General features: G+C 48.4%; 1 protein-coding gene across 1 annotated transcript in view; it reads right to left on the bottom strand.

Moving 5' to 3' along the window:
• Nucleotides 1-25,152, bottom strand: part of FLT1 (fms related receptor tyrosine kinase 1) — a 172,720-nt gene that overhangs the window by 13,443 nt on the left and 134,125 nt on the right. Inside the window, exons 16-23 of the mRNA XM_058670920.1 lie at nucleotides 24,960-25,066; nucleotides 18,968-19,100; nucleotides 12,516-12,620; nucleotides 8,885-8,998; nucleotides 7,038-7,126; nucleotides 3,205-3,361; nucleotides 2,617-2,714; nucleotides 1,760-1,882 (exon numbers count right to left, since the gene is read on the bottom strand). Coding sequence (XP_058526903.1) covers nucleotides 1,760-1,882; nucleotides 2,617-2,714; nucleotides 3,205-3,361; nucleotides 7,038-7,126; nucleotides 8,885-8,998; nucleotides 12,516-12,620; nucleotides 18,968-19,100; nucleotides 24,960-25,066 — 926 coding nt within the window. The remainder of the gene's footprint in view (nucleotides 1-1,759; nucleotides 1,883-2,616; nucleotides 2,715-3,204; nucleotides 3,362-7,037; nucleotides 7,127-8,884; nucleotides 8,999-12,515; nucleotides 12,621-18,967; nucleotides 19,101-24,959; nucleotides 25,067-25,152) is intronic.

The raw sequence follows: 25,152 nt of genomic DNA, 5'->3' as shown, positions 1-25,152 counted from the left end.
GAAGCAGAATTAAAAAGTGAGTTTATTTTGATGCTGGAAAAAAAAAGGAAAGGAAAACGCTTGAACCCTTGCATCATCTTCCACACTATACTTCTGTGTCAACTTTCTGCTGTGTCCTCCTACGTCATGCTAAGCTGAGGTCTGTGACAGCAGCACATGTGTAGGGACTTCCTCTGGTGTATCCACAAGGTCCTCACTCTGTGGTCTTGTGCGTCTCCTTCTGCTCCTGGGCAGGCACTTGCAGTGGCAGCAGCAAAGCACCAGATTCCAGCCCCTGCTCTGCTCATTATTCCAACTGCCTGCACCTGTTCACCCTCGGAGGCAACAGGTGATGCTTCAAGTGTTTGGGTCCCTGCCACCCATGTGGGAGAGCCAGGAGTTCCTGGCTCTTGGCTTCACCCGGTCCAGCCCCAACCATTGCAGGCATTTAGGAAATGAACCAATGAATAGATCTGTCTCTCTCATTCCCCCCCACCCTTAATAGTTCAAATAAATAATAATAACTTTAAAAATAAATCTATCCCCAAACATTCTACTTTCCATAAGAACACTTAGGGCTTGGAGGCAAGTGATCTGAATTAGAAGACCTCTTGGAAATCGGAGGTGATTTCTTAGATTTTTTTTTTCCTAAGAAGGATGATGTGGAAGGATTATTTCTAAATGGCTCTGCCCAGGGAGAGTGGGCAAAGCTTCTGAAAAGGGGCAAGCTGGCTTCATGTATACACATCTAGTATCTGGGTTTTTTAGGGGAGTGCATGTATTTAAGGAAATGCAGTATTAAACCATGCAGACAAATCTTCCTTCCATCTCACGTAGCGATCATCCCAGTGCATTAGCCCTGCCACTTTATATGGATGGGGCTGGATGGAAGGATGGGATGATGGAGAGACAGAGAGAAGGGCACGAAGAGGTTGAGTGGAACGCTGAGGGACAGGAAAGAGGGAAGCTGAAGCCTAAGTGGATACCTTCTTTGCACACCACAGCTCCATGGCCAGCTCAGGTTCCCCCTCCCCTTTTATAAAAAGGGAGTGTGGAGCACTGGGTCTCCAGGTCCTGGGCGCCGGCCCGATCAGCATCATTTTAGCAATACATGAGGAACGCTGTTCTCAGGCCCCACCAAGCCGTGCTGAATCAGAAGCCCCAGGGTGGGGCCCAGTCAACCAGCTTCGCCAGCCTTCCGGGTGATCTTCCTGCCCCTCCCAAAGCCCACTGCGGTCCGAGGATGTCCACAGTGTAATCACTAGCCCGGTGCAGACAGCAGCCCGCAGGCCAGCAGAAAGGACACAGGAGGTCAGCCACAAGGGGAAAATCACACGGTGTTCACAAACAAGAGGGGACAAGGAGAGAAGAGAGGGCCCCGGGGGCCAGCAGGGAGACGCAGTGCAACTCCCTGCCCCACCCTTTCCTGAGACGTGCGTACACACCTGCTGAATCCATCATCCACAGGGAAAGGTCCAGGCTGTTCCTTGCAGGGGTACAAGCAACTCTTCCAGGAGTGCAAGGGAGGGAAGGCCAGCATCTCGCCGGGGGCCTTGCCCCAAGGAAGGGGACAAACAGAGGCAGGACACAGTGGCCTTTATAGGTCCCATGCCAGGACTTTCTGGTTGGCAGCACACTCGGCCTGCCCAGCTACACAGGGAACACGCCACAGTTTTGGGGGATGACTGCCGAGGAAGTGCAAATATTTACCGAGGACTTCAGGCTGCGGTTTGAAAATGACAGGGTAGGAGAGAGTCAAATAAACACCAAAGCCACTTACATCTCCTTTTCTCACATAATCAGGGTTCTTATAAATATCCCGGGCGAGGCCAAAATCGCAAATCTTCACCACATTGTTCTCAGATAAGAGAATGTTTCTGGCTGCCAGGTCCCGATGAATGCACTATAATAAAACGGTTGCAGAATCAATGCACTTCCTTAATTTAACCGGGTGATTTCCTATGCCTTCTTGGGGGGTGATTAGTCTTAATCCTCCGATCCCATTTCACATGCAGCAAAGGAAGCAGCTCCTGGAGTACACAATTACTACACACACACACTGTGCTTTGCACATCCAGACCCCTTGAGGCCCTGGAAACAAGAATATACCAGGCACCAAATATACCAGGTTGCACTGTGTGGGCAGCAGCCTGCTCAGTGCTGTTGCTGGCAGGCTGAGGTCTACCAGATGAACCAGACTCTTCTTTCCCTCACCCTGCCCCTCAAGCCTTATATCCCTGAGTTGCTCAGAAGAGATATTTCTTCTACTGCAGCCCAGGGGCAGCCCCCACCCCCCATGGCTATATTAGCAGACATGCTGCTGGGAATCCTTGAATTCTGGGACTCTGGGCACACTGGAAAATCTGCCAGAGGGTACAACTGGGCAGAATGGCTGCCAGAGCGGAGGAACCCAAGCCCTGGTAGATGTTTGTCCCTAGAATCAAGCTGCACCTGCTGGAGTCCAGAGCTCATCATTCATCCAGGCAAACGAAGGCACGTCTGCTGACATTAGTCATCCTACGTTTCAAGCCACAGGTATAAGAAGCCGAAAGCGGGAGGGGCAGGGGAACAGAGTTATTGCTAAGATGAGTGTCTGGACTTGGCAAAGAGGAGACACCACTTAAGAGGCAGACCGACCTTTCGGGATGACAAGAACTCCATGCCCCTGGCCACTTGAAAACTGTAAGAGATCAGATCTTGCATGGTGATGGGCTGCTTGTAGAACTCATCAGCGTCTGGAAAGCATTAACACTGTTTGTCAGGGCCCTTGTGGTTCCAACACATCCCAGTTGATTGGAACAACGTTAGCAAAACACGAAACCAACCAGTAGTTCAGAGTTCACGTGCAAGAGCATTGGAGTTTCAAGGTGAACAGCAGGGATTTGTTCCAGGCTTTCGGCCCATTTTAGCCAAGCACAGTGTGTGTATGGGGGGTGGGGGGGCGGGGAGGGATGGGAGATAATCTCTTAAGACAAAAAAAGCAATCCCGCCCCACCTCCATGGTGGGCAGGGAGCTGGAGGATGGTGGAGACAACTTGCAAAGGCCCCTGTCAGAATTAGTAACTCGGAAAATAATCTTAATTCAAATCTTATCTCCCTGGGACACTGCCCCTGGAGTCTCCCACGGAAGTTTATTAGGGTGAGAAATAAGAAAACAATTTCAGAGATGCACAGTATGTGATAAAAATATCTCAGACCGTAGGGCAGGAAGGACTCGATACCTACCCTCCTCTTCCTCAACATCGCTCAGACTTTTATCTTCCTGGAACCCAGAGCTGGCAAAGCTCTCGCTGCTGGTGACGCTGGCCAGTCTCGCCTTCTTGCCTTGCTCCAGGCCTGCCTCCACTCTTTCTTTCTTCAGCTCCAGGTGGAGTGCAGAGTCCTACGAAGAGACCACAAAGGGCGCAGCTGAGAGCCAAGCCCCAGGATGGCCACGGGGAGACCAGTTACCTCTGTAGAGGGCCCCATCCCGCAGGTCTGGCCACTTCGGGGATCATCTGACATGTTCTGCTCTTGGCTGCTTTTAGACAGTCTCATAGGTCTGATGAAAGAACGTTCATGCCAACATGAGGTTGTTTGGACTTACAAAATGTTTACTGTGTGAAACAGTAGCAAAGGCCTTGGGTGCCTTTTCTTAATTTTCCCAATGATTTTTCAAAGCAGTTTTCAATTTTCATTTCTATAATTTTATTTGAATGGCACGCATGCGCGCACACACACACACGATATTCTATCTACTTGTGCAGTCTCCAAAAGCCCACGGCAGCTGGGGTTGGGTCAGGCTGAAGCCAGGAACTTGAAACTCAACCCAGCTCTCCCACATGAGTGGCAGGGACCCAGGTACTTGAAATACGGGAGCTGGGACTTGAACCCAGGCACTCTGATATAAGCATGCAGGCCTTTAAATCACTGTGCCAAACTGCCATCCTGCAAAGTAGTTTTTAGCCAGAGAGAAGCCGGTCACATGCAGCTAAGGTTGGTCAACCAAACAAGTTGCCTTTGCACATCACAGGTCATCTTGTGCCAGATTACATGAACGACAGACAACAACTGCTGGGGTACCTGAGGTTTCACTTTGAAATCCCATGAGATGTTTTAAGGCCAGGCTGCAGTAGCCAAGCTCTCCGTTTCCTTGGAGAAGGGAGAGAGAGTAACACTTTGTTTTCAGAGACACACTTTCATTCTAACGTGGGGTGGAAAAAGTCTTTCTGCTTGGATTGGGCATCCAAGTCCTGGCTTGTTGTCTGCCTCTTTCCATTCAGCATGGGAATGTGGACATAGTCATGTTAATTTTCTGGGTTGCAGCTTCCTCATCCCCACCCTCCTCTATCATCCCGTGATGATTTTATGACTTGGAGGAAAGGAGTTACTGGTTCTGGGTGCCTCTACTGCCTTTAGGAATTAATCTAATGGTGGCCCCACTAGAAAAGTGGCAGTTGTAGTGGCTTCAGGAGTGGACCACATGCTTAGCCCTGATGCTGCTGGTTGGCCATGCTGACACAGAAGCTGAGAGGGAGTGCAGTTTGGTGGCGTCCCTCCCTCTGCCTGCACAGTGTGGTACAGCTCCCATTCCCTGGCCTCCCATATTCTTCCATGGTTTTTCTAGGAGTGTCACACAAGAGGAGTGGTCCTTCCACTAGAGGGCACAATGAGAGCAAGCAAAGGACCGTGAAGGAGGGAGCTTCAGAGGGGACAGTCCCAACACGTTCTATAAGTGCGTATGTGTGTGCATTGGGGTGGGGGGTACTCTTATTCTCCGACCAGAGATCTTCCTGTGTGGCCAGAAACGGGCAGGAAGACTGCATACCCGCTTTCCCAAGAGTGGTTCATCCTGCCCAGGTCCCTGGGGTGTCCTGCTGGCTTAGTTCTTCTTCCACTCTGCCTGGGACTTTGGGACAACACCTGTCCTCGAGAGCAGGTGGGGAGTCTGAACATTCGTGGTCCTGTCTCCAGGAGGATTCTGCAATGTTGGGGACTGGAATTTTATTTTTCACAAGACCCTTCTCAGGACACGGGGGCAGCGGGGAAAGTGCTGGCTACGGCACAGGGAGAAAAGTCAACCCCTGGGCTACTCCCTCTGGGCAGCCTAGAAGTCACAGCCTGAGATATGCCTACCAAGAACCCAAACTTGAGCTTTCTCACCTGTTTCCTGTCCTCCAAGCAATGGTTCATTCAGCTTGGCTTATGGGCAGCCCTCTTGGTTAAATAAAAATGAATTAACTGGATTTATTTGGAATGTGGAATATCCCATTTTCAATTTAGGGTTTTTTGTGTGTGTGTAGGGGTGGTTTTCCTTTATCTTCTCTTTATATTCCTCTAGGATCCAGCTACAAAAGGTAGCTGTAGGTTTTCCATGAAAACACGAAGCTCCTCTCAAGGTACAAGAGAGGCGAACCATTAAATATAGCCAGGGAAGGAAGTAGACTCTTCAAAACAAAGGACGCACGAACCCAAACGTCCCATCCTGCCAAGGTCCCCAGGGTGTCCTGCTGGCTTAGTTCTTTCTGAACCCAGGCCAGCACTTCAGAGTTGGAGAGAGTGTGCACTGCTCTTGGCCCAGGGCACCACCTCCCACTGTTTCTTGTGTTTTTCGCCTTACCCAGTGTGATGCACACGAAAGCCCTGAAAACACCTGAGTCAGGACAGCTGGGCTCTTTCTCCCCAGTGTCATCTGGGAGTAGGTGGGCGTGTGTCCTTGAACCAATCATCTGACATCTAGGGCACTTAACTGAAGCGTGTGAACTAGATGGTCACAGAGATGCCTGTTAGCCTCTAAGTCTAACAGTTACAAGGTCTTGTTTAAAAACTGGGAGGAAACCTGCATACCACATCACTAGGCTGGTAGTTCCCCTGTGTTTTTGGTTAGATGAGAGTTTGGGAGCTGAGAGAACAGGCCAGCTGGCTAATGGTTTCCATGGTATGCAGAGTCTTGTCCCCAACAGAGAACTGGGAACCCTTCCTGGATGGCTGCCTCTCTCTCCTCCCTATTGGTCAGTGGTATTAAGTAAGACTCACCTAATCTTTCTGTCTTAGAGGTTAGATGATTATGGTGATCCACACTCCTGGAGTGCTTAGCTGAGGGATGTTGACTCTCTAACAATTCCATTGGTTGGTTCCTCTTGTTGGCTAAATTTCACAGATGGGCAAGTGCAAACTTCAAGAGAATGAGTAGACTAGCCTAAGGTCCTAGATTTCCTAAGTGGCAGAGACAGGACTGAAAGCCAGGAAGTCTTTTTCTGGAGCCCAAGTGCTTAATCCCTAAGCTGAATTAATTCATTCCTGGTTAGTGACATCACATCATTGCCTGCCGGAATTCTTGAGCCCCGAGAAGGCCACAGCACTGAGCCAATATATACCCATAAAGTTGTAGTTAAGGTATTCCTCCTCAAGTCTTGGACCCAGAGGTTCCTTTTATTACACAGACTGCATTGCTTGGGTAAGACTGGGTCACAGTGTGTATGGGAATGACATGAGTGGTTGACAGTGCTACAAAGTGAGAAAAGGGTGCAAGGAAGGAAAGAAAACGAATTCTAGCTCTGGCCCATCAGTGGTCCACGCTGACTGTACAGCTACTCTTTTGATTCTGTTTTTATTTGCTCCAGTCCAATAAGTGGAGGCAGTTCTACATGTGCTGGCGTCTCCTTTCAAGAAACCAGTAACTTACATACATGTGATCATACAAAGGGGGGCTTCAAGAAATTCAAGAAAAAAATCATTTTTAATTCCATTATTTTCACAAATCTTTTAAAGCCCTGTCATGTGAGTGTGTGTTGTGGGTGTGTATACACAGAGTGAGGACAGAGGAGTAAAATTATAACATTGCCTTGCTGCTGTTTAGACACTCTGGGGTCAAATGATTTATCTGCATGTCCCACAAAAGGAGTGTGACAACTTTGTATGGAAGTAAACCATGGAAAAAGGAGAAAGAAAAAGCCAAATTGAGCAGTCGGCGCCATTTCACGAACAGAACAATGCAGATTGGTTTAGCTTTATGCTGCTGTGACCTAAACGGAAACTCACGATTGTCTTTAGAAAACTCCAACATCTGAGATCCTTACCTTGTTGAGAAAGAATAAGTCCCTTTTGCTCTTGAGGTAGTTGGACAGATTTCCATACTTGCAGTATTCCACAATCACCATCAGAGGCCCTGCAGCCGACAAAACACAAGCTCAGCCACCCCTGGCCAGGGCCCACTGCCGGCCTTCAGCAAAGCCACCTCGCCTGCTGCGATAACTTTGGCACTGTACTCTGGGAATGGGGTCTAAAGCTTAGACTAGAAACAGGAGAAAATGAAGGTGGGGAGGACAACACATGCTTGGAGAACAAAGAGGGGCTGGGATAAAGAGGGTCGGGAGGACTCTGAGTTAGGGAGAAGCAAAAGCCAACTACTCTCTTGGTCCCTGAGCCTGACTGCAGCCAGACAAAAGTTGCTGGTCAATGTCACAACAGCCCCTTGGCCATTAGGCAGCTCTGGCCTGGGAGGGGCAGAGAAGAGGCCCCCCGGCATCCCCGTCTCTCCAGCAGCATGGCGGGCCTGCAGTCTGTCCTGGACTCTGTTGGAGGACTGAAAGCAGGTGACACGCCTACTTTTTCCCTAACCAGTGATGATCTCAGACTTTGCAGGACACCCAGCTGTCCAGTGCCACCCTTATAGCCTGGAACCAGGATGTCGCTGCTCTGGGAAACTGTGACTACCAAGACTCAGTGTTCACATAGTTGCACATACCATCCTCTTTGATTCCCTTCCCTACGGGCAAATCGTTCTGAGCTTCACGGCTGGCCGTGACTTGCCAACCCTGGGTCTAAGAGAAGCGAGAGGATGGTGAAGGAAGGCCAGTTAGATTGCACATCCACTGTGGGCCCTGAATATGCCTCTCTTCTGCTGTGTACTGCCCCCATAGCGTATCACTTCCTGGTCAAAGCGCACATGACCCTGAAGTTACTTCCCCGAGCTACTGCCAACCGCATGCCCAAGTCTCAGTTGCAGAAGGAATCAGGCGTCTTATTTCTTTGGGCTTCATGAAGTTGGGGTTTGTCCTGGTGGAGTGCCTTTGTGTAACTGCAAGAACTTCGCTGGTTTTTACATGTGCTAGAAATGTTGACAGCACCTCTCCTCCCTCAGGGTTCTAGAATGGAAATTGCTCCCAGAGCCACGAAGGAAGTGAGCAGAGCAGGTTTGGCACCCACCTGGGATCCAGCAACTGCCCTCAGGTGCCCATATCTCCTAGGCAGCCAGAGAGATGAGTGGGCTCTTTAGCTCTGGTCTATTTGCAGGTGTAAAGTTGAAGCACACAGAAGCAAGTTAGCACAGCAGAGAACTTGGGAAGTTTGTCAAGGGATAACGGGAGAAGGAGGTGGGGCTGTGTATAGGTTCCTGGGACTCCTTCTGAGAGCAGCCTTGACCTCAGAGCAGGCAGGGCTTCTTCACATCCCCTTTCTTTAAGCTTCAAGCATCAACTGCACACCTATATCCAAGCGCTAGCCTTGCCATGGAGAAGTAAAGCAAGGCCTGTGGGATCTGCCTGCAGCCTGCAGTCCTAAGACACAGCTCCGTGCTTTGCACTTGTCTCAAGGAATACAGTCGGACCTGGTTAGTACTTGGATGGGAATACAGCCTGTCTGTAATGTGGAGCTGATAGGAAGGGCCCTTGGGGCTGTCCCCACCATCCCCCACTCCTGCCATCCCACCAGTGGTGATTCAGGCACTCAGAGGAAGTATCGAGGAATGTGTCATCATTTACATGTGTTCTTTAGTTCTGGTCACACTCCCTCCCAAGTCATCCTGAGAGAGAGAGAGAGAGAGAGAGAGGCCTTGCACTAGACCTGTAGTCTGTGGGAAGGTGTTGGATGCTGGGCAACGCCTCTCTGAGCGGGACCTGGTTGGGGACAGAGCCCTCCTCTTTACCTCCTTGCTTGGTGCATGCTCCCAGCAGGTTAACCACGTTCAGATGGTGGCCAATGTGGGTCAAGATCTTGAGCTCGGTCATCAGAGCTTTGTACTCACTGGCCGTGGCTCCCTCTGTGTGAGAAGCGAGGCAGAGTCAGGGTGGTGGCACAGTAGGCTGTTTTCCCACAGAGGTGGTATTTCTGCCCTCCCTGTGTGCCAGGGCTCAGCCTGTGGCTTCACTGACTTCCCCACATTTTGCAGAAAGGCCAGGCCTCCAGGCTGTTTTCCTTACTCCTCCCCTCCTGAGTCAAGATCCTTTGGATTACAGTAAGGCCCAGTGCAGTGCTGGGGTTAGTCACTGGACACTTCCTCTTGGTGGACCCAGTTCTGTGCAGCAACACACTGACTCAGAGCTGGGCATGGCCTTCCAAAGGCTTCCCTTCTGGCAGAACCAGGTGCACAAGGGCATGAGAGGCACCCCCCACTCCCCGCCCCATTTTCCACTCTGTTGCCCTGGAGAGCCCCAAGGAAGGAGCACACGGGGCTCGGGGAGGGCAGAATGGCTACTTCTGTAAACATCGTTGCAGTGTGTTATTTCTTCCTATCCCTTTCTCCTCCCTGGAGTTCACAGGGTTATCTGGGGTTGGGAGAACTCATAGCATTTGACTCGAGCATCACGCCTAGAGATAAACGACACCAGTCCAGGAATGAAGAGTCTTCTGCCTAAATGTGCTTATTCTTATTGGGTCATGCCTAAGGTGTGAACAGTTTAGAAAATATTTTTAGAAACAGAAGGGTCAAAGAGTCTTACTGGAAAGCAGCCTGACAATGTGGGTTGGAGTAGAAATCTATGGAGTGCAAGCAGGCTCTCATGTAAAAATAAGTGCCATTCCAGTCCACTGACCTTCCTCCAGGCAACCCCTGTTAGTTTTTCCTATGCCCTATAACATATAAAGTACCCACGAAAGGCAGGTTTTGAAGGAAATCATATTGGTATGCAAATGCATTTTCAAATTTTATGTTTTCCACTTTCAATATATGAGAGATTTTTTTTCAGTCTTTGAAAGCAGTTGATATCCTGATATCTGGACTGGCTACAGTTGTTTGGCCGGTACAGATCATGCTGTAACAGACAGGATATATGTACTCTGCACATCTGCAAGTGTTTCTGTAGGACAGCGTATTGGAAATGTGTATAAAGGTATGTGTATTTAATGTTGGGTTGGATGTTGACATGGAATTTCATATGCACACATCATTTTCTAATAATAACCAAGTAAACTCCAAAAGCTTCCCTATGGAGTTGTGGTTGGCTCAGAGTAGATGCCAAACAAGTATTTTTGGAGAATGATACACTATGCTGCTTCCTTTCATGTCAGACATAGGTTTTAGGTCCAAAAAAGTTATGGTTGCTGCTCAAACAGCCTTTGACATGGCTTTGATTCATGGCCTTGGTTTGACATTCTGCCTTTGCAATTTCTCCCAGATATTGTAGAATGGGTTATTTGGCAGTTCTGTTTTTTTTTTTTTTAAATCTCAATTCAGGCTGATGACTTATCCAAAGATGTGTATTTATAAAGATTGTACACACAATTTCTACACTACAGAGCAAAGATGTGATGAATTCTTTCAGAAAAAAACAACCCAAGTCAGAATCATCTCAGTTCCAACTCGTCAGACCCTTACATACACAGAAGGAAAACCAGGCACTGCTGGCTGAAATTGCTCCTCTCTAGACAGGGGCACAGGTGGAAGCTTGGACACAGAGCAGGCTAGCACAAACACCAGCCAAGCCTCTCTAACATGCAGCATGTGGCAGTAAGCAGGGAAATGGGTCCCACTGGGAGCACAGACGTGTCCACGTTCAGCTCTGCCTCATCTCTGCATTGGGCATTGGTTGCCTCCCTTAGGCATGCCAGTGTGAGTTCTGGGCACTGGAGCAGGGGCCACTTCCAGACAAGGTCCCTGCGGTCCCTCTTGCACAGATTGTGGGCTGGGGGAAAAAGCTGGAAGACTTGTACATCAACCTTTATGTGCACACAGAGCAGGAGTGTGGCCTCGCCAGAAGCCGTATGTCCTCCTCGGTAAACTGGGGACGACCATAGCTCCCCGACATAGCTCACTGAGAGACAATAGAAGGGCAGATGCGGGTAGTTCAAACGGTGTCTGTGAAAATACCCAGTCTAGAGTTCTCTCATATGGAAAATGTGTGACTACCTCTTCTTTTCTGGATCGAGGGCTGGGCTGGGAGTGCTATGCCAAGTTCTCTCACAGAAATGGGTCGTCCATCCTGAATGAAAGCCCCAGCTTGTGTCTGCAAAACTCTGCCCCAACTGCTTTCTGAATAGAACTGTTAAGTTCTCCCTCAAGGGTCCGGTGCTGTGGCCTCGTGGCTAAAGTCCTCGCGTTGAACTAAGCAAGATCCCATATGGTCGCCGGTTCTAATCCCGGCAGTCCCACTTCCCATCCAGTTCCCTGTTTGTGGCCTAGGAAAGCAGTCCAGGACACTGCAAAGCCTTGAGAGCCTGCACCTGCATGGGAGACCCAGAAGAGCTCCTGGCTCCTGGATTTGGGTCAGTCACTTGGGGAGTAAATCATCGGATGGAAGATATTTCTCTGTCTCTCCTCTCTATATATCTGACTTTGCAATAAAAATAAATAATTTTTTTTTAAAGTTCTCTCTCAAGCGCTGTCAGTCCTGCCTTTCTGAGGTGCCCTGTTGAGGTGGAAGTGTATATGCCGGGTGTGTGAAATGGTGACGATAGCACTATAGAAGGATGGGAACTTCAAAGTTTCCTGAAGCACATGGCACCTTCTCCGGGAGTCTGTGCTAGGTACTTGATAGTGGTTCTCTCTCTCTCCTTTGAGAATCCTAAATAGCATAAAGTCCAGACCCGAAAAGGTCTGTACTGAAAGGCAGCTTTGAATCCTAGTTTCCATGAAGTTTTGGACTGCACTCACATGAATGCTGGAGACCTAGGTTTTTGTAGTTTTCCCTGCTTTTTCTTTTTTCTTTTTCTTTCTTTTTTTTTTTTTTTTCCAGTCTGTCAGGGTGGTAGTCATGACTCATTGTGGGATTTGGCTTCGTCTCCTGGTATTTCACCCAGTGGCGGTATCTTTCAATGCTAGAAAGCTCATTTGGCTTTTGTAGTTTCTTAAAGAGGAAATGTTTTATGGTTGTTGGGGTTTGACAGTTTAAAATCATGTAGCTTTCTGATCAGCTAAGTTGTCCTAGCTGTCTCACTTTACAGTTAGGTCAAGGACAAGTTACACCTTTGGGATTTGTGATATGCGGCAAATTTTCCATTACGGTGTCAGAGCAGATCATGTCAAAGACTTGGTACCTACAGCTACAGTGGGCTGAAGTCCTTGGCAGTGTAGAGTCTGAGAAGAAAAGGACCTTGGAGGTGACAGAGCTCATGTTCCCAGGGAAATGCTGGATCGCTCCATTGATAAGGTTTATTCTGAGCCCAGACTGGCTGGCCTCATGGGAAATTCCTGCGCAAAGGGACTTACAGCAGTAGACACACGTGATGTGAAAACAGCAGGAACAGCTTGCATCTCCTTCCACCATAGCCACCGTGGGCTAGCATGCAGGGAACGCCCAATGGGGAGGGGCCAGCCCAACACCAATCTGCCGCACACATACCTTTCAGCATTTTCACAGCCACTGTCCGGCACGTGGGAGATTTCTTAATGCCAAAAGCAGATGCTTGAACCACTTTCCCAAAAGCCCCTCTACCAAGCGATTTGCCTACAAGGAAAAGAAGACAATGGTTTGTTTGCTGAGTCAGCAGGGCGAGTTCAGGTTTTTTTTTTTTTTTTTTACAGGAAGGAAATGCCTTTTCCTAGAGGCATGTGGCTTTGAACCCATCTCCAGTGAACAGACTGACACATTCCTACAGTCTTCTCCCCGCCCCCCAGCTCTTCATTGTGGAGGACCCCACTTCCTTTGGAGGGAGGCATTCTGTGAAGGTAGAAAGTTCCCTAGGAGAGGGGTTCCGAGATCCTGGGTAGTCTCGCTATTGTTCAATAACATGATTACCAAGAGGCCCTCCCTGGCATTTCACCTAAGGCTTTTTCTAACCACTTAAGGTCATTTCTTCTCATGTGTTTTCAGCTAAAAAAGAGGAATAGAGACTGGTGGTTTCTGCTCTGGGTTATAATAATGCTTCATAACTCAGTAATAATCACTAAGTCATTTCTCAAACTTTCCTGCCAGACCAAATATCTCCCATTTCTCCATAATCTCCGCATAATCTCTACGATGATTATAAATCCTTGTGGTCCAGCACGTGAGCCCGTCGACCACTGGTAGTAATTGGTCTCAACTCCAGAGCGGTGGCTGCCAAATGCAATCACAAAACAAGACTTCCTTCATGGTGCCCGTTAGGGAATGCTATCATGACTAGTGACACATTTCCTTTCGCTCCCTCAGATGAGCCAACTTGGCTTGCAGGAATAGAGATTCCATCTGAATTTTCCCAGTTCTTTCCCCACCACCTGTTGGACAGATCCCCTCTATGTAGGGGCTTCAGCAGACACCTGGAAGATGGAATTAAAATTCAGTGTATTTTGGTTCCAACATACAGTAGGCTTCAAAAAAATTTGTGAATGGAGAGGCCGGTGCTGGCATCCCATATGAGTGCTGGTTTGTATTTCAGCTGTTTCATTTTTGATCAAACTCCTTGGGAAAGCAACGGAGGATGACCCAAACTCTTGGACCCATACAGCCACGTGGGAGACCTAGAAGAAGTTCCTGGTTCCTAGGTTCAGACAATCCTAGCTCTGGCTGTGATGGCCATTTGGGGTGTAAACCAGCAGATGCAAGATTGGTCTCTCTCTGTTTCTCCCTCTCTTTTTCTCTCTGTAACTCTGCCTTTCAAATAAACAAACACATCTATCCATCTTGCTTTCTTTTTAGTCCCACTTTTCCACCAATTTTTTTTTTGAAGCAGCCTGTATAAACAATATCAAACACCACCAACTCAAAATACATCCTCACGATCAAGGAGTAATTTACCACAACCCCCTCTTTTTCAAGTGGGTCCTCTTTGTCAGACAGCTCGGGTAGCACGCCTTCAGTTCGCTAACCTTTCTTCCTCCCTTCTTCATCCTCTTATCCCTTTACCCCAAAGACTTTTATTTGTTAAGTTTTTATTTTTCCTGCTCCAGTTCCATAGGCTCAGGGATTTCCCCTTCCACCTTCCCTAGTTCCCTTCTCCCCTCAGCTGCTTTCCCTTAGATTATTACAATAGTACAGTCCTTCAGCAAATCCTTCCATTTAAGTGTATCATGACATTGTAGGTACAGACAACATAGAACGTCAGGCATCCTATTGCCAAGATATATTTAACAGTTTCTTTGGGAGTTTTCCTTTTATTTGGGAGTAGAGATGCATATCACAATGTACCTTCTCTTTTTGATATAATAGCCTCCATTATACAGTTCCTCTAGGTGAATATATATATATACATGTGTTTACCTATATATCTATTGAATTTTTTTAAGAAAATCTTTAAGGGTCCAACTGGCTCAACTGGCTAATCCTCCCCTCGCAAGCATTGGGATCTCATACGGGTTCCAGTTTGTGTCCTGGCTGCTCCACTTCCCATCCACCTCCTTGCTTGTGATCTGGGAAATCAGCAGAGGATGGTCCAAAGTCCTGGAACCCTGCATCCAAATGAGAGTTGCAGAAGAAGCTCCTGACTTCTGGCTTCAGATGGGCTCAACTCTGGTCATTGCAGCCATTTGGAGAATGAACTAACAGATGGAGGATCTTGCTCTCTGTCTCTCCTTCTCTTCATAAATCTGATTTTCCAATTAAAAAATATTTAAAAAAAATAAGAAACAAAGTGTTTTGTAATGTCTGTTAGGTAGCTTTCTTGATTCCTCATCATATTGGAACCTTGATCATTTTCTGCCCAGTGATAAAATCATCTTCGCTGAGCCGCTGACTAGGGTCTTCATCCCCTGCCCTGCCCCGTGGCCTGCAGGACAGGTGTGGCAAGGTGTCCCTGACCAACATGACTATACATCTCTATACACTGGTGTAGGAACACTGGTGAGAGGACTTGCTTTTATTCTGGTCAAACATAACACCTGCACAACTCCTTAATACCACTCCTCCCCGGCCCCAGAGCCAACAACATGGGCAGAGATTTCACAACGTTTATGGGAAATGGAAGGAAAAGATACATTGATTGGAGTGCAAAAGATTGAAATCCTTGCACACAAGGGGGCATCAAAAAGTTCGTGGAAGTATCATTATATTCTTAGAATTCAATCTATGAACTCCATTGTATCTATTCTCTAAGTGTGTCACATTAAATTGAGAATTGATGAGAAAAAAAGCAAAAAGAAAACTGCTTAGGATAAAAAGCTGTGCATGGATTTCAAAATTTTCTTTCGCACTGAAACCAACATCCATTTTCTGAGAACTTGAAAAGCAGCAGAGACACAGTCAGACAGCGTTCCCATCTACTAGTCCACACAGTCCACACAGTCCACACAGTCCACACAGTCCACACAGTCCACGAGGCTAGGCTGGAAGTGGGAGCCAGGGACTCAGTCCGAGCCACCCACACGGATGGAGGTCAGCCACCCAAATACTTGAACCATCACCTGCTGCCTCTGAGGGTACATATTAGCAGGATGTGGGTTCAGCATTAGGAGTGGGTCAGCATCCGGAGCTAGTATTGGAGGGGAGCTAGAGCTTGAACCAGGGGACAGTCTGTCCTTGCATATGCTCTGTTTTCTTCTGAAATAGACCGTAATGGAGACTGCTAAAATAACAGAGCCCTTGTGGTGGGGGTTGTGAACTGACAAGTTCAGCTGGGACGTGGGTGCCCTCAGGCCCATACCGGAGTACCCCTTTGGGTTCTGGCTACTCTGATTCCCAATCCAGTTTCCTGCAAATGCTTCCAGGAAGGCAGAGGATGATGGCTCAAATAGCTTGGTCCCTGCCATCCACATGGGAGATCTGGATAGAGTATTTGGCTCCTTGCTTGGGCCTATCCTAGTCTTGGCTGTTACAGCCATTAAGGGAGTGAACCAGCAGATGAGAGATTTCTTACTTTCTTCCGCTCTCTGTGTAACTCTACCCTTTAAATAAGACATAAGTGAATGAGTGAATCAAAAGAAATGAAAAGAGCTCCCAGGAGCCCCGTGCACATGTAATTGATGTGGGAATCCTCCTCCAAGTGCCAGGGTCCCGTATGGGCAACAGTTGGTGTACCGATTGCTCCACTTCCCAGTAAGCTCCTTGCTATGGCTGGGGGATAGCAGAGGAGGATGGCCTAAGGTCTTAGGATCTTGCACCTGCATGGGAGACCCAGGAGAAGTTCCTGGCTCCTGGCTCCGGATCAGCTCAGCTCCGGCCAGTGCGGCCATTTAAAGAGTGAACCAGCGGATGGAAGATTTTTTTCTGTCACTCCTTCTCTCTGTAAATCTGCCTTTCAGATGAAAATAAATGAATATTTAAAAAGAAACGGGGGCACTAGAATTGACAGTTTATTCCCTACCTTGTTTAGGGTGAAAGGATGATATTTTCCTTCCTTAGTGTCTTCGGCCCTTAAACAGGAAGACTGCCCAGGGCCTGAGCAACCCTGGCATCACCTCCCCACACAGTACTCTGTGACCCCGGCCTGGTGGGGGCAGATGGAATCCCTCCCCCGTGCACAGCATCCACCCCCACACATTCCCTTCTCAGCCGTCACAACACACTTTGTTTTAACAAGTGTCTGGGGACTTGGCTTCTATCAGTGAGAATAAACTGGTTCTCACTTGGCTTTTCATTTATTCTCTTGGAAGCCGGACTGCTGCCTCATAAAACAGCATGAAGTCATTACGGGCTCTTTAATCATGGGAGGGTTGGAGTCCTTTGGCAGATCCAGGTCCGTGGTGGTTCCAGTGGCAGGCACACTGAGCTGGGGTTGACCTCCCTGATCCTCCAGCCCCCACCCCCATACTCTTCTGTCTGGTGCTGCCTGGAAGGCCTCGAAGAGGCTGGAAAATATGCGAGGTCACTGCCATACAATGCAAGGATATTACCACCTCCCCCTCCCCGCCCCCAGGAAGGAGTTGGGGGAGCCAGAGGCAGCAGCCACAGTCCAGGCAGTATCCATTTGCCAAATTCTAGACTGCTAGCGAAGTTTCCTCTATTACCGACTTCTGACTTCAAATTATTTTCCATTAAAAAGATGCAATGCCAGGCACTACCCTAACCTCTGCGATGAAGTTCCAGGCAGTGGCGGGGTAGGGGTGAGGGTGTTCATTTCCTTCCTTCCCACAGGGTTAGCGAAGAATCACAATGGGAAACCCAAACCAGCTTGCCTTTGTTCCTGCATTTTAGAGATTTCAATGGTAGTGACATCTTTGTCCCAAGATCCAACTACATCCCTCAGGTTATGCAATTGGCGACTTGCCTCACAGAGTGAAGGCTGCCATCAGATGCCCTCCATGACTCTGCCCATCCACCTAGCCTTTTCTTTCCTGCCACCCATTGGTCTTGGTTGCTTGTAGTTGCTGGTCATGACCTCAAAGGACTGTCGTCGATCTGGCTCCCATGACACAACACATTCAGGCCTCCATGCTCGCACACGAACAGGAGGAACGTCAGGCCCGCCGAGCAGCCACCCTGGAACACCAAGTCTGCAGACAGGATGGTCTCTCTCACCCATCAGAGACACTCCAGCAGACACCAGCCTCAAGTGGGAGTGTATTGTCCCCTCCAGGAGCTCCGAGGATTTGGACAGAAGGCTGAGCAATTGTTCTCACTTTTGCAGGATCACTAAGGTTTTAGGAAATCACTAAAGTTCTCACTTTCAGGGATCACTAAAGTTCTAGGGAATAATGGAGGGACAAGCAGGTGCAGCTCACATTTTCTCTACTGGAAGAAGACACACCTTTAATGCTGACGGCTAATGCTGGAAAGCAACGTAGTGTGGGAATGACTGATGATGGTGGGAAAGTGATCCCATGGTCCCTGTCACTGTTGGACCGGGCTAGCTGCCATAGAACTGAGACTTGCAGAAGGAACTCATCCAGCATGTCACCTGCCATCCTCCCTCCTCCTCCTCCCCTGCCCCACCATCAGCAGCCATCACGGACTTTCTCCCTCCTCTCCAGCTTTTAATGACATCCAAGCTTTTTCCTCTCAGGCCAAGCAGAATGTAACTGCCAGGAGCAGATCTTTCATCAAGGAATCGGAATCACATTAAGGATGCGCTCCCTGTCCCCTCCCCCTCCACACACACTCCATCGTGGTTTGCATGTGTTGTTGAACTTGGAACCACAGGCCCTTCACACTGAGAAGACGAGCTCCAGGGACGCGAGATCCACAGTCTGTTTTCCTACTTCCGACCACTAATGACTTTGGCATACACAGGAGGCAGTGGAAAACACAGAAACCACAACCCGAAGGCTTTTAGGTAGGAGTCATCGAGGCTCCCGTTATTCCGTAGCCCCGTGGGCTGGAGGTTAATTTGCACTGTGACATGTGGGTTGGAGGAACCAGAGCAGGATAGAAGTTCATTTGCCTGCTACTTACAGCATCTCCACTACCTAGAAAATAACAGTTTTCACTGCAAAAATGAAACCCTTAGGGGACTTCGGGCATTCCTAACACCCTGGGGAGCCCAAACCAGTAAATCATAGATTTGTGCAGAGGAAACTTTTGACCCACAATTTTGAAGAGCAAAGTTTCCACAAACATGTGATGCTTTACTGTTCCCCGCCACCCTGGGTGACAACAATGTCACTGTTTATGAGTGCCCAGAATTGGAAGGCTCCTGTTGGAAGGACTTTTCTATCCCTCCCACTTCACTCTCATCTACTTTGGCATCTGTCTCCAGATGGAATCCTTTGAGGGAAGACACTTGAGCTCTGCTGTATCCCCAGGGCTTCAGCTAGGCCTGCTGTCGACAGGTGTTGAGGTGCTTAATAACTATCGTGTAAACAGACAGATGCCACCGTGTCACCTGCCCTGTTGTTGCAGCATTCCTTAAAGTTATCTACCTAATGTCCACCCCACCCACTGGTTTCTAAGCATCTGGCTTTCTTTTGCACCCTTCAGAGCACAGTACATAGGAGATACATCACCCAATTTGAGTCTCTCCCGGGCAAACTCCCACTTGCTGGCATCATAAGGGAGCCGTTCACACTGCTCGTCCAGGGGCACTTCATCTGGATCCATTATAATCGATAGGTAGTTGGTCTTTATTTCGGAAGACGACTAAGAAATAAAGAGAGCTTCAGGTCACCAAGAAGAAAATGACTTTGTTATTATTATTATTTTAATTTTGGAGTCAGGGAAACAGAGAGAGAGAGAGAGAGAGAATATTAACCACCCACTGGTTTACTCGTGTTGGCTAGGGTTTGAGTGGGCCAAAGCTGGAAACCAGGACCTCAATTCAGGGACTTCATGGTATCAGCAGGTACTCAATGACTTGAGCCATCACTGTTGCCTCCCAGGGTCTGAATTAAGCAGGATGCTGGAGTTAGGAGCCAGAGGTGGCACTTTGGACCCAGGCATTCTGATGTGGGCTGCAGGTGTCTTAACTGGCATCTTAACCAATGAAGACAAACATGTACTAGGTCAGACATCCACTGAAAGGAGAAAACAACTTTTATGATCTCAGAAGTCCAAATCAAAACGAGACTTGCCAACATCGACTATTACTTCGGGTCCTTCAGCTGCAACAGCGTCCTTAGGAGCAGGAAGTGTGCCCCCTCCCGAGCACACCTCGCCTGATGGTGAGACTTCCACCCAATGAGTCCTTCCAATTCTCACACTGCGTTTCTGCAGAGCTAGCTCCATCATCCCATCTAGTACAGAACACGGAAATTCTCGAGTGGCTTTTTGTGTGTCGTGATTGTTCCTTAACAATTACATGATATTTTTGCTTAGAAAAATGCCAAGTATTTGAGTAAAATCATTGTCAACAGTGACTTAGCAAGGATTTCCTATGTGTCAGCAGGAATGTCCATTCCTGATGGGTCAACACTGGGGTGTGTTGGGGCTCCTCTATGTTCCTAAGAAGGACCAGAAGTCACAGAGTAACCTAGTGTCCCTGGGGCAGCGAAAGGCACTTTTGCATGAAGTGTTTAATCACTTAGAAGGCCGGAATTGCCTCAGCTACCTGCCCATTAGAAACTTTCTTTTTTCCCCCAAAGAATAAGGCATGCATATGGTACTGAGACACTCTCATTTTCTGGGTTCATTTGGCCATTTTTAAGATGTCAAGTGTATAAGGCTGCATCTGCCTTGAAGTACTTGCTTCATCATAGTCATGCAAATCAAGCTCAGAAAATATTCTATATTTCAGATCAGGGAAAACTCGGTTTACATTTAAGGTATTAGATTTCATGTCCTGGTAATGGGCAAATTTCCAGAGCTGATGACTGCATATCTATGGGCCAGACAGAGAGGCAGCATCTTTTCCCATAGACCTCTATATACAGCAGCTATGTAAATTTCATTTAAATGAGGCTGGGAGGCCCTTCCTTTCCTGCTTGTTCCCCAAACAGGTTCAGAGTTGGAGCCGAAAAGACAACCTCTCCCATGAACACCATTTCACACCCACCACATTCTTCGGCCTTTACTCACCCTGTGCTGGGGCTGTCACAGCCCACCTCATCCATCACTCGCAATCAGGCTCCTTCTCACAAAAATGATCATGAGAATGTGTGGCGAATTGCTCAAGGAAGAAAATCTCGCCGCAGGGCTCCCCAAATAGGGTGGAATCCAAAGACAGGGAGTGTGTTGGTCACACATTGCATCTGCCATTGGTGTTCAACGAGAAGGACCCAACCTGGCAGAAACTTGTGTGTGCCTGTAAGCTGGGAGATGAATCTGAGCTCCAGGGTGCCAGGAGTTCAGGAGAAGCTGCCAGCATAGGTAGCCATGACTCAACTTTGCAGTGTCTTATAGAACCAAGACCATGAGAAATGGTGCCCAATCCTCTAAGAGCCCTGGATGGCTGCAAGGAGCATGCTGGGTTTATGCAGGATGTATAGGGAAGCTGGCAGTGGGACTGGCAGAGGCAAAGGTGGACAGCCACTCCAGGTGTCACCAGGGAGTTTCATGGCTTCTCTCAATGAGGATCGAGAGAGCAAACACTACCCTGACCTTAAAGGAGGGCTTGGAGGATGAGAGAAGACTGACAGTCAGCAAATATTTATTCTCTCTGCTGACACTAACACTGAGCAGCCTGTTGCTGGGCGCTGGATATGAAGGCTGCACAGCTTACGTGCGCTGGAGCCCAAGCAAGGAGGCCACTCCCTGGCTCTGACTCACAGCTCAACTCCTGACCATATACATGACCTGGGCAAGCGGCTTAACCTCTTAAGCCAAGCATCCTTATCTGTCACATCACGACAGGCTTGTTGTGACTATCAAATGCAACAGCCCTTTTGTGGAAAGCTCTTAGACCAGAGCCTGGTATAAATGTTAGCTCTAATTATTACCCTGCCCCGTTCAGGGTGGGGCGCAGAAGATAAGACCTAGTCTTTATCAACGAATTGACACTGTGGTTGGAGAAACCATATGCTTTTTGATTCCTTGTTTCTTTCTGCCTCTTACAGCCATTCCTCCCTGAATTCTATAGGCATTCTATCTGCAACATAATTTTCTCATGTTCTCATCCTTTTTTAAAAAAAAAAAATTAATATCAAATTTCACAGAAGTTTTAGAAATAGAATGGACTGTTCCCTCATGGCATTTGGTGGGGGGACTGAGACTCCACTGGCTGGGACTAGGGTCTCGGTACAGTGGGTCAAGCCAGTGCCTGCGGTGCTAGCATTCCATCTGAACGTCAGTTTGTGTTCAGGCTACTCCACTTACCATCTAAGTCCCTGCTAATGTGCCTGGGAAGGCAGTGGAAGATGGCTCACGTGCTTGCATCCCTGCCACCCATGTGGGAGACCTGGATAGAATTCTGTTTCCTGGCTTCATCTTTGGTCCAGTCCTGGCCATCACAGCCATTTGAGGAGTAAACCAGGTGGGTGGACGATCTCTGATTCTCTGTCTCTCTGCTTCTCTCTTTGTTTCTCTCTCTGTAACTCTGCTTTTCAAACAAATAAATCATTTTTAAAAAGAAAAGAAAGAAAAGGGGAATGAGGTCAGTGCAGTGGCTCAACAGGCTAATTGTCCACCTGCAAGTGAAATCCAGCATACCATAAGGGTGTTGGTTTGCATCCCAGCTGCTCTGCTTCCCATCCAGCTCCCTGCTTATGGTGAGGGAAAGCAATGGAGGATGGTCCAAAGCCTTGGGATCTTGCACTCACATGGGAGAACCAAAGGGAACTGCTGGCTCCTGGCTTCAGAGTGGTGCAGCTCTGGCCATTGCAGCCATTTGGGGAGTGAACCAGAGGATGGAAGATCTTTCTATCTTTCTCTCTGTAAGTCTGCTTTTCCAATAAAATAAAATAAAATGAAATCTCAGACAGAAAGAAAAATGAAGAAGAAATAGACTCAATCGGGGATGTCTCTACATTGGAGTGTCTAGTTTGAGCTCCAGCTATTCTGCTTCCAATCCAATGTGGGACGCAGCAGACGACAGTTCCAAGTTCCGGGGTCACTGCCACACACGTGGAGACTTGGTCTGAGTTCTGGCTGTGGCCTGGTGCAGCCCCAGCTCTTGTGGTCATTTGGGGAGTGAAGCCATGGGCAGTTTCTGTGCCTCTGCCTTTCAAATACAATGAAAATAAATAAACAAATAAGTCTTCAAAATGAAGGGGACCACTTCCATCCAGGCTCAACCACCTTCCCAGCTCGCTGTGCCCTGCAACCCCGAGTGCTAAGTCACAGGGCCACGTCCTCAGTCCAGGAAGTCAGAAGGGGCAGGGCGGCCTGTGTTTTTCTGCTTCTTTCCTTCCAGCTTTTAAAGTCTGTCTTGGGCCTGCTGTCCTCTGAAGTCCTTTTCCCTTCCCTCTCCTTCTTTGAACTCCCGCAGCCTTTGTGCCCCCCACACGCATCTGGCAAGTTCTGCTTTTTCCCTGTGTGTGTGATAGAAGCATCTCCCCTTTCCGACTCTATCACGTGAACCTGAGTCTCCAAACGAGCCACTTTGACATTGTGCGCATAGCACAGGACACAGTTGCCAGCCTGGCCTCTCAGCCTAGGGCTGTGAAGGACACCTTGCACATCCAATGGCAAACAGCCCAGGCCAGGGCTCAGCTCCTTTCCCTCTCCGAGCTTCAGCTTCCCTTCTGGAAAAGGGGCACAATCATGCATCCAGCTCTCGGTGATCCAGGCAGGGTAATCTAGATCACCTCCGCCAGACATGAGCAGACACATGAGTAACGGCAGACCTCCTGGAAGCATCTCAAATCCTGTGACTTCAGCCTCCTAATCATCTCCCTGTTCCAGCCATGAGTATCCTCACTTCTTGTTTGCATTGCCATAAATCCTTCTGCCAGATGCCCTTCTTTTCATGCTTGCTCTCTGTGGTCCAGCCCTCCACACCCAGTAGCAGCCAACATAACCTTTCCAGATGTACACCTCTGCCACACCCGATCCCTGACCACACCTCTGCTCTGTCTCCTTGCCCTCTGCAAGGCTGCTATGGCATTTATGAGGCACATCGAATTCTCCAACAGGGCTCATGGGACCTGCTTGGCCAACCTCTCTTCTAACCATACTGTCTGAAGTGCTCCTTTCACTTCTCTCGCATCCTCCGTGGGCTCCCTCCTCACTCCTCCCAGCCGCTCAGGTGCCCTTCCCTCTGCTTAAAACACCTGCCACTTCGTTATTCCTTAAAATTTATTTGTGTATGTTTAGCAGTAAGCCTATTAGCCAAGTTTAACAAAGAGGGTACACCTGACAGACCAGGGGAGCATCTTTGCACAGACAGCCCGGTCTGCAGCCAGATGGGAATTACTACAGAAACTGGTTATGGCCCCTCTACTACCGGCTCCCTCCCCGACTTCCTGGGACATCATGGCTGGATGGTGGGCTTCCTGGGCATGGAATTCTTGAAATTCCTTCCAGAGTCTCATACCTCCCTCTACACACACACACACTCGGTGTCCAATCACCCCTTGGGAAGCTCCTGGTCAGCTAACGGTGTGCAGTGTGTTTTGGTTTGGCTTTGTTTTCATTTTACTTGGTAGATACAGATTTATCTTTGGATAGAGACAGATGGAGCAAGATCCTGTTTCCGTTTGTTCACTCCCCAAATGTGTCCCCAGCAGCCTGGGTTGGACCAGCCAAGGCAGGAGCCAGGCATTCCATCCAGATCTACCACAGGGGTGGCAGAAATCCAAGTCCTTGGGTCACCACCTGTTGCCTCCTAGCGCACACATCAGTAGGAAGCTGCACTGCAAGTGGGGCGACTGTAACTTGAACTTGGGCACTCTGAGATGGGATGTGGGTATTTCAGGCAGCGACTTCAAGCAACAGTTGGACCAAATGCTGGCCCCGAGTTGTAGTTGAAGTCTGCCTAGGTGGTTGAGCAGAGCCAACCTCCTGCTCAGTCAGCACCTGCCAGCACTTCCTCTCTACTGTCACCAATGGGCCTGCACAGAGCCTGGCACTCCACATGGTGCAGGTTCAGAGTAAACCTCTGAAGCACGAGTGAATGGAGTAGATGATGAATGAACGTTTTCTACTTCCTTTGAATTTCCAAAAAATAGCTCATGTGACCAAACCTAAGTATAGAAATCTGATATCCTGAATTCCAAGCTGGACCTCAAATTCCAAAGAAGTTACTTTCATAGTAGGGCTCAGTATGAACATCGCCCTTCTTGGAATTCCCATAATGTGATCAGAGAGAAGTCAGGGTGCTTTTCCTTTTTAGTTCTTTACAGAGAGTGAAGTGGAAAAAAAATGAGGAGTTCACAGTTCCCATCCTAACTTTAAAGATTCTATTTCATAGTTGATATTGAAAACATTTTTTTGTATTTCTGAGATGAATTCATGTGTGCTTTTTCTTTTCCCCATCCCCCCCACCCCCACTTGCAACCTTTCTCTGACTTATTTTCAGTGCTCACCACATGACAGACAGGAATGAGCCAGAAGGGAGAGTGCTTACTCTAGATCTTACCAGAAAAGTATTTAGAGAGCAGCACAGAAATTTATCTGCATCCTTACCCTTTTCAGCTTTCGGATAAAGAGTGTTAGCAGGAGCCAGAAGAGGGTGGCCACCACACAGGTGCATGTCAGTGTGATCAGCTCCAGACTGGACTTGTCCGAAGTTCCTGGAGAGAGAAAAATCACCAAAACGGTGCTCAAAAACATACACCTCTACTGGCATGAGGCTCAGGACCCCTTGGTGTTCTGTCTC

Source organism: Ochotona princeps, chromosome 12 (genome assembly GCF_030435755.1).
Source record: "Ochotona princeps isolate mOchPri1 chromosome 12, mOchPri1.hap1, whole genome shotgun sequence".
Classification (NCBI taxonomy): domain Eukaryota; kingdom Metazoa; phylum Chordata; class Mammalia; order Lagomorpha; family Ochotonidae; genus Ochotona; species Ochotona princeps.
This window is presented reverse-complemented; position numbering and strand designations above follow the sequence as displayed.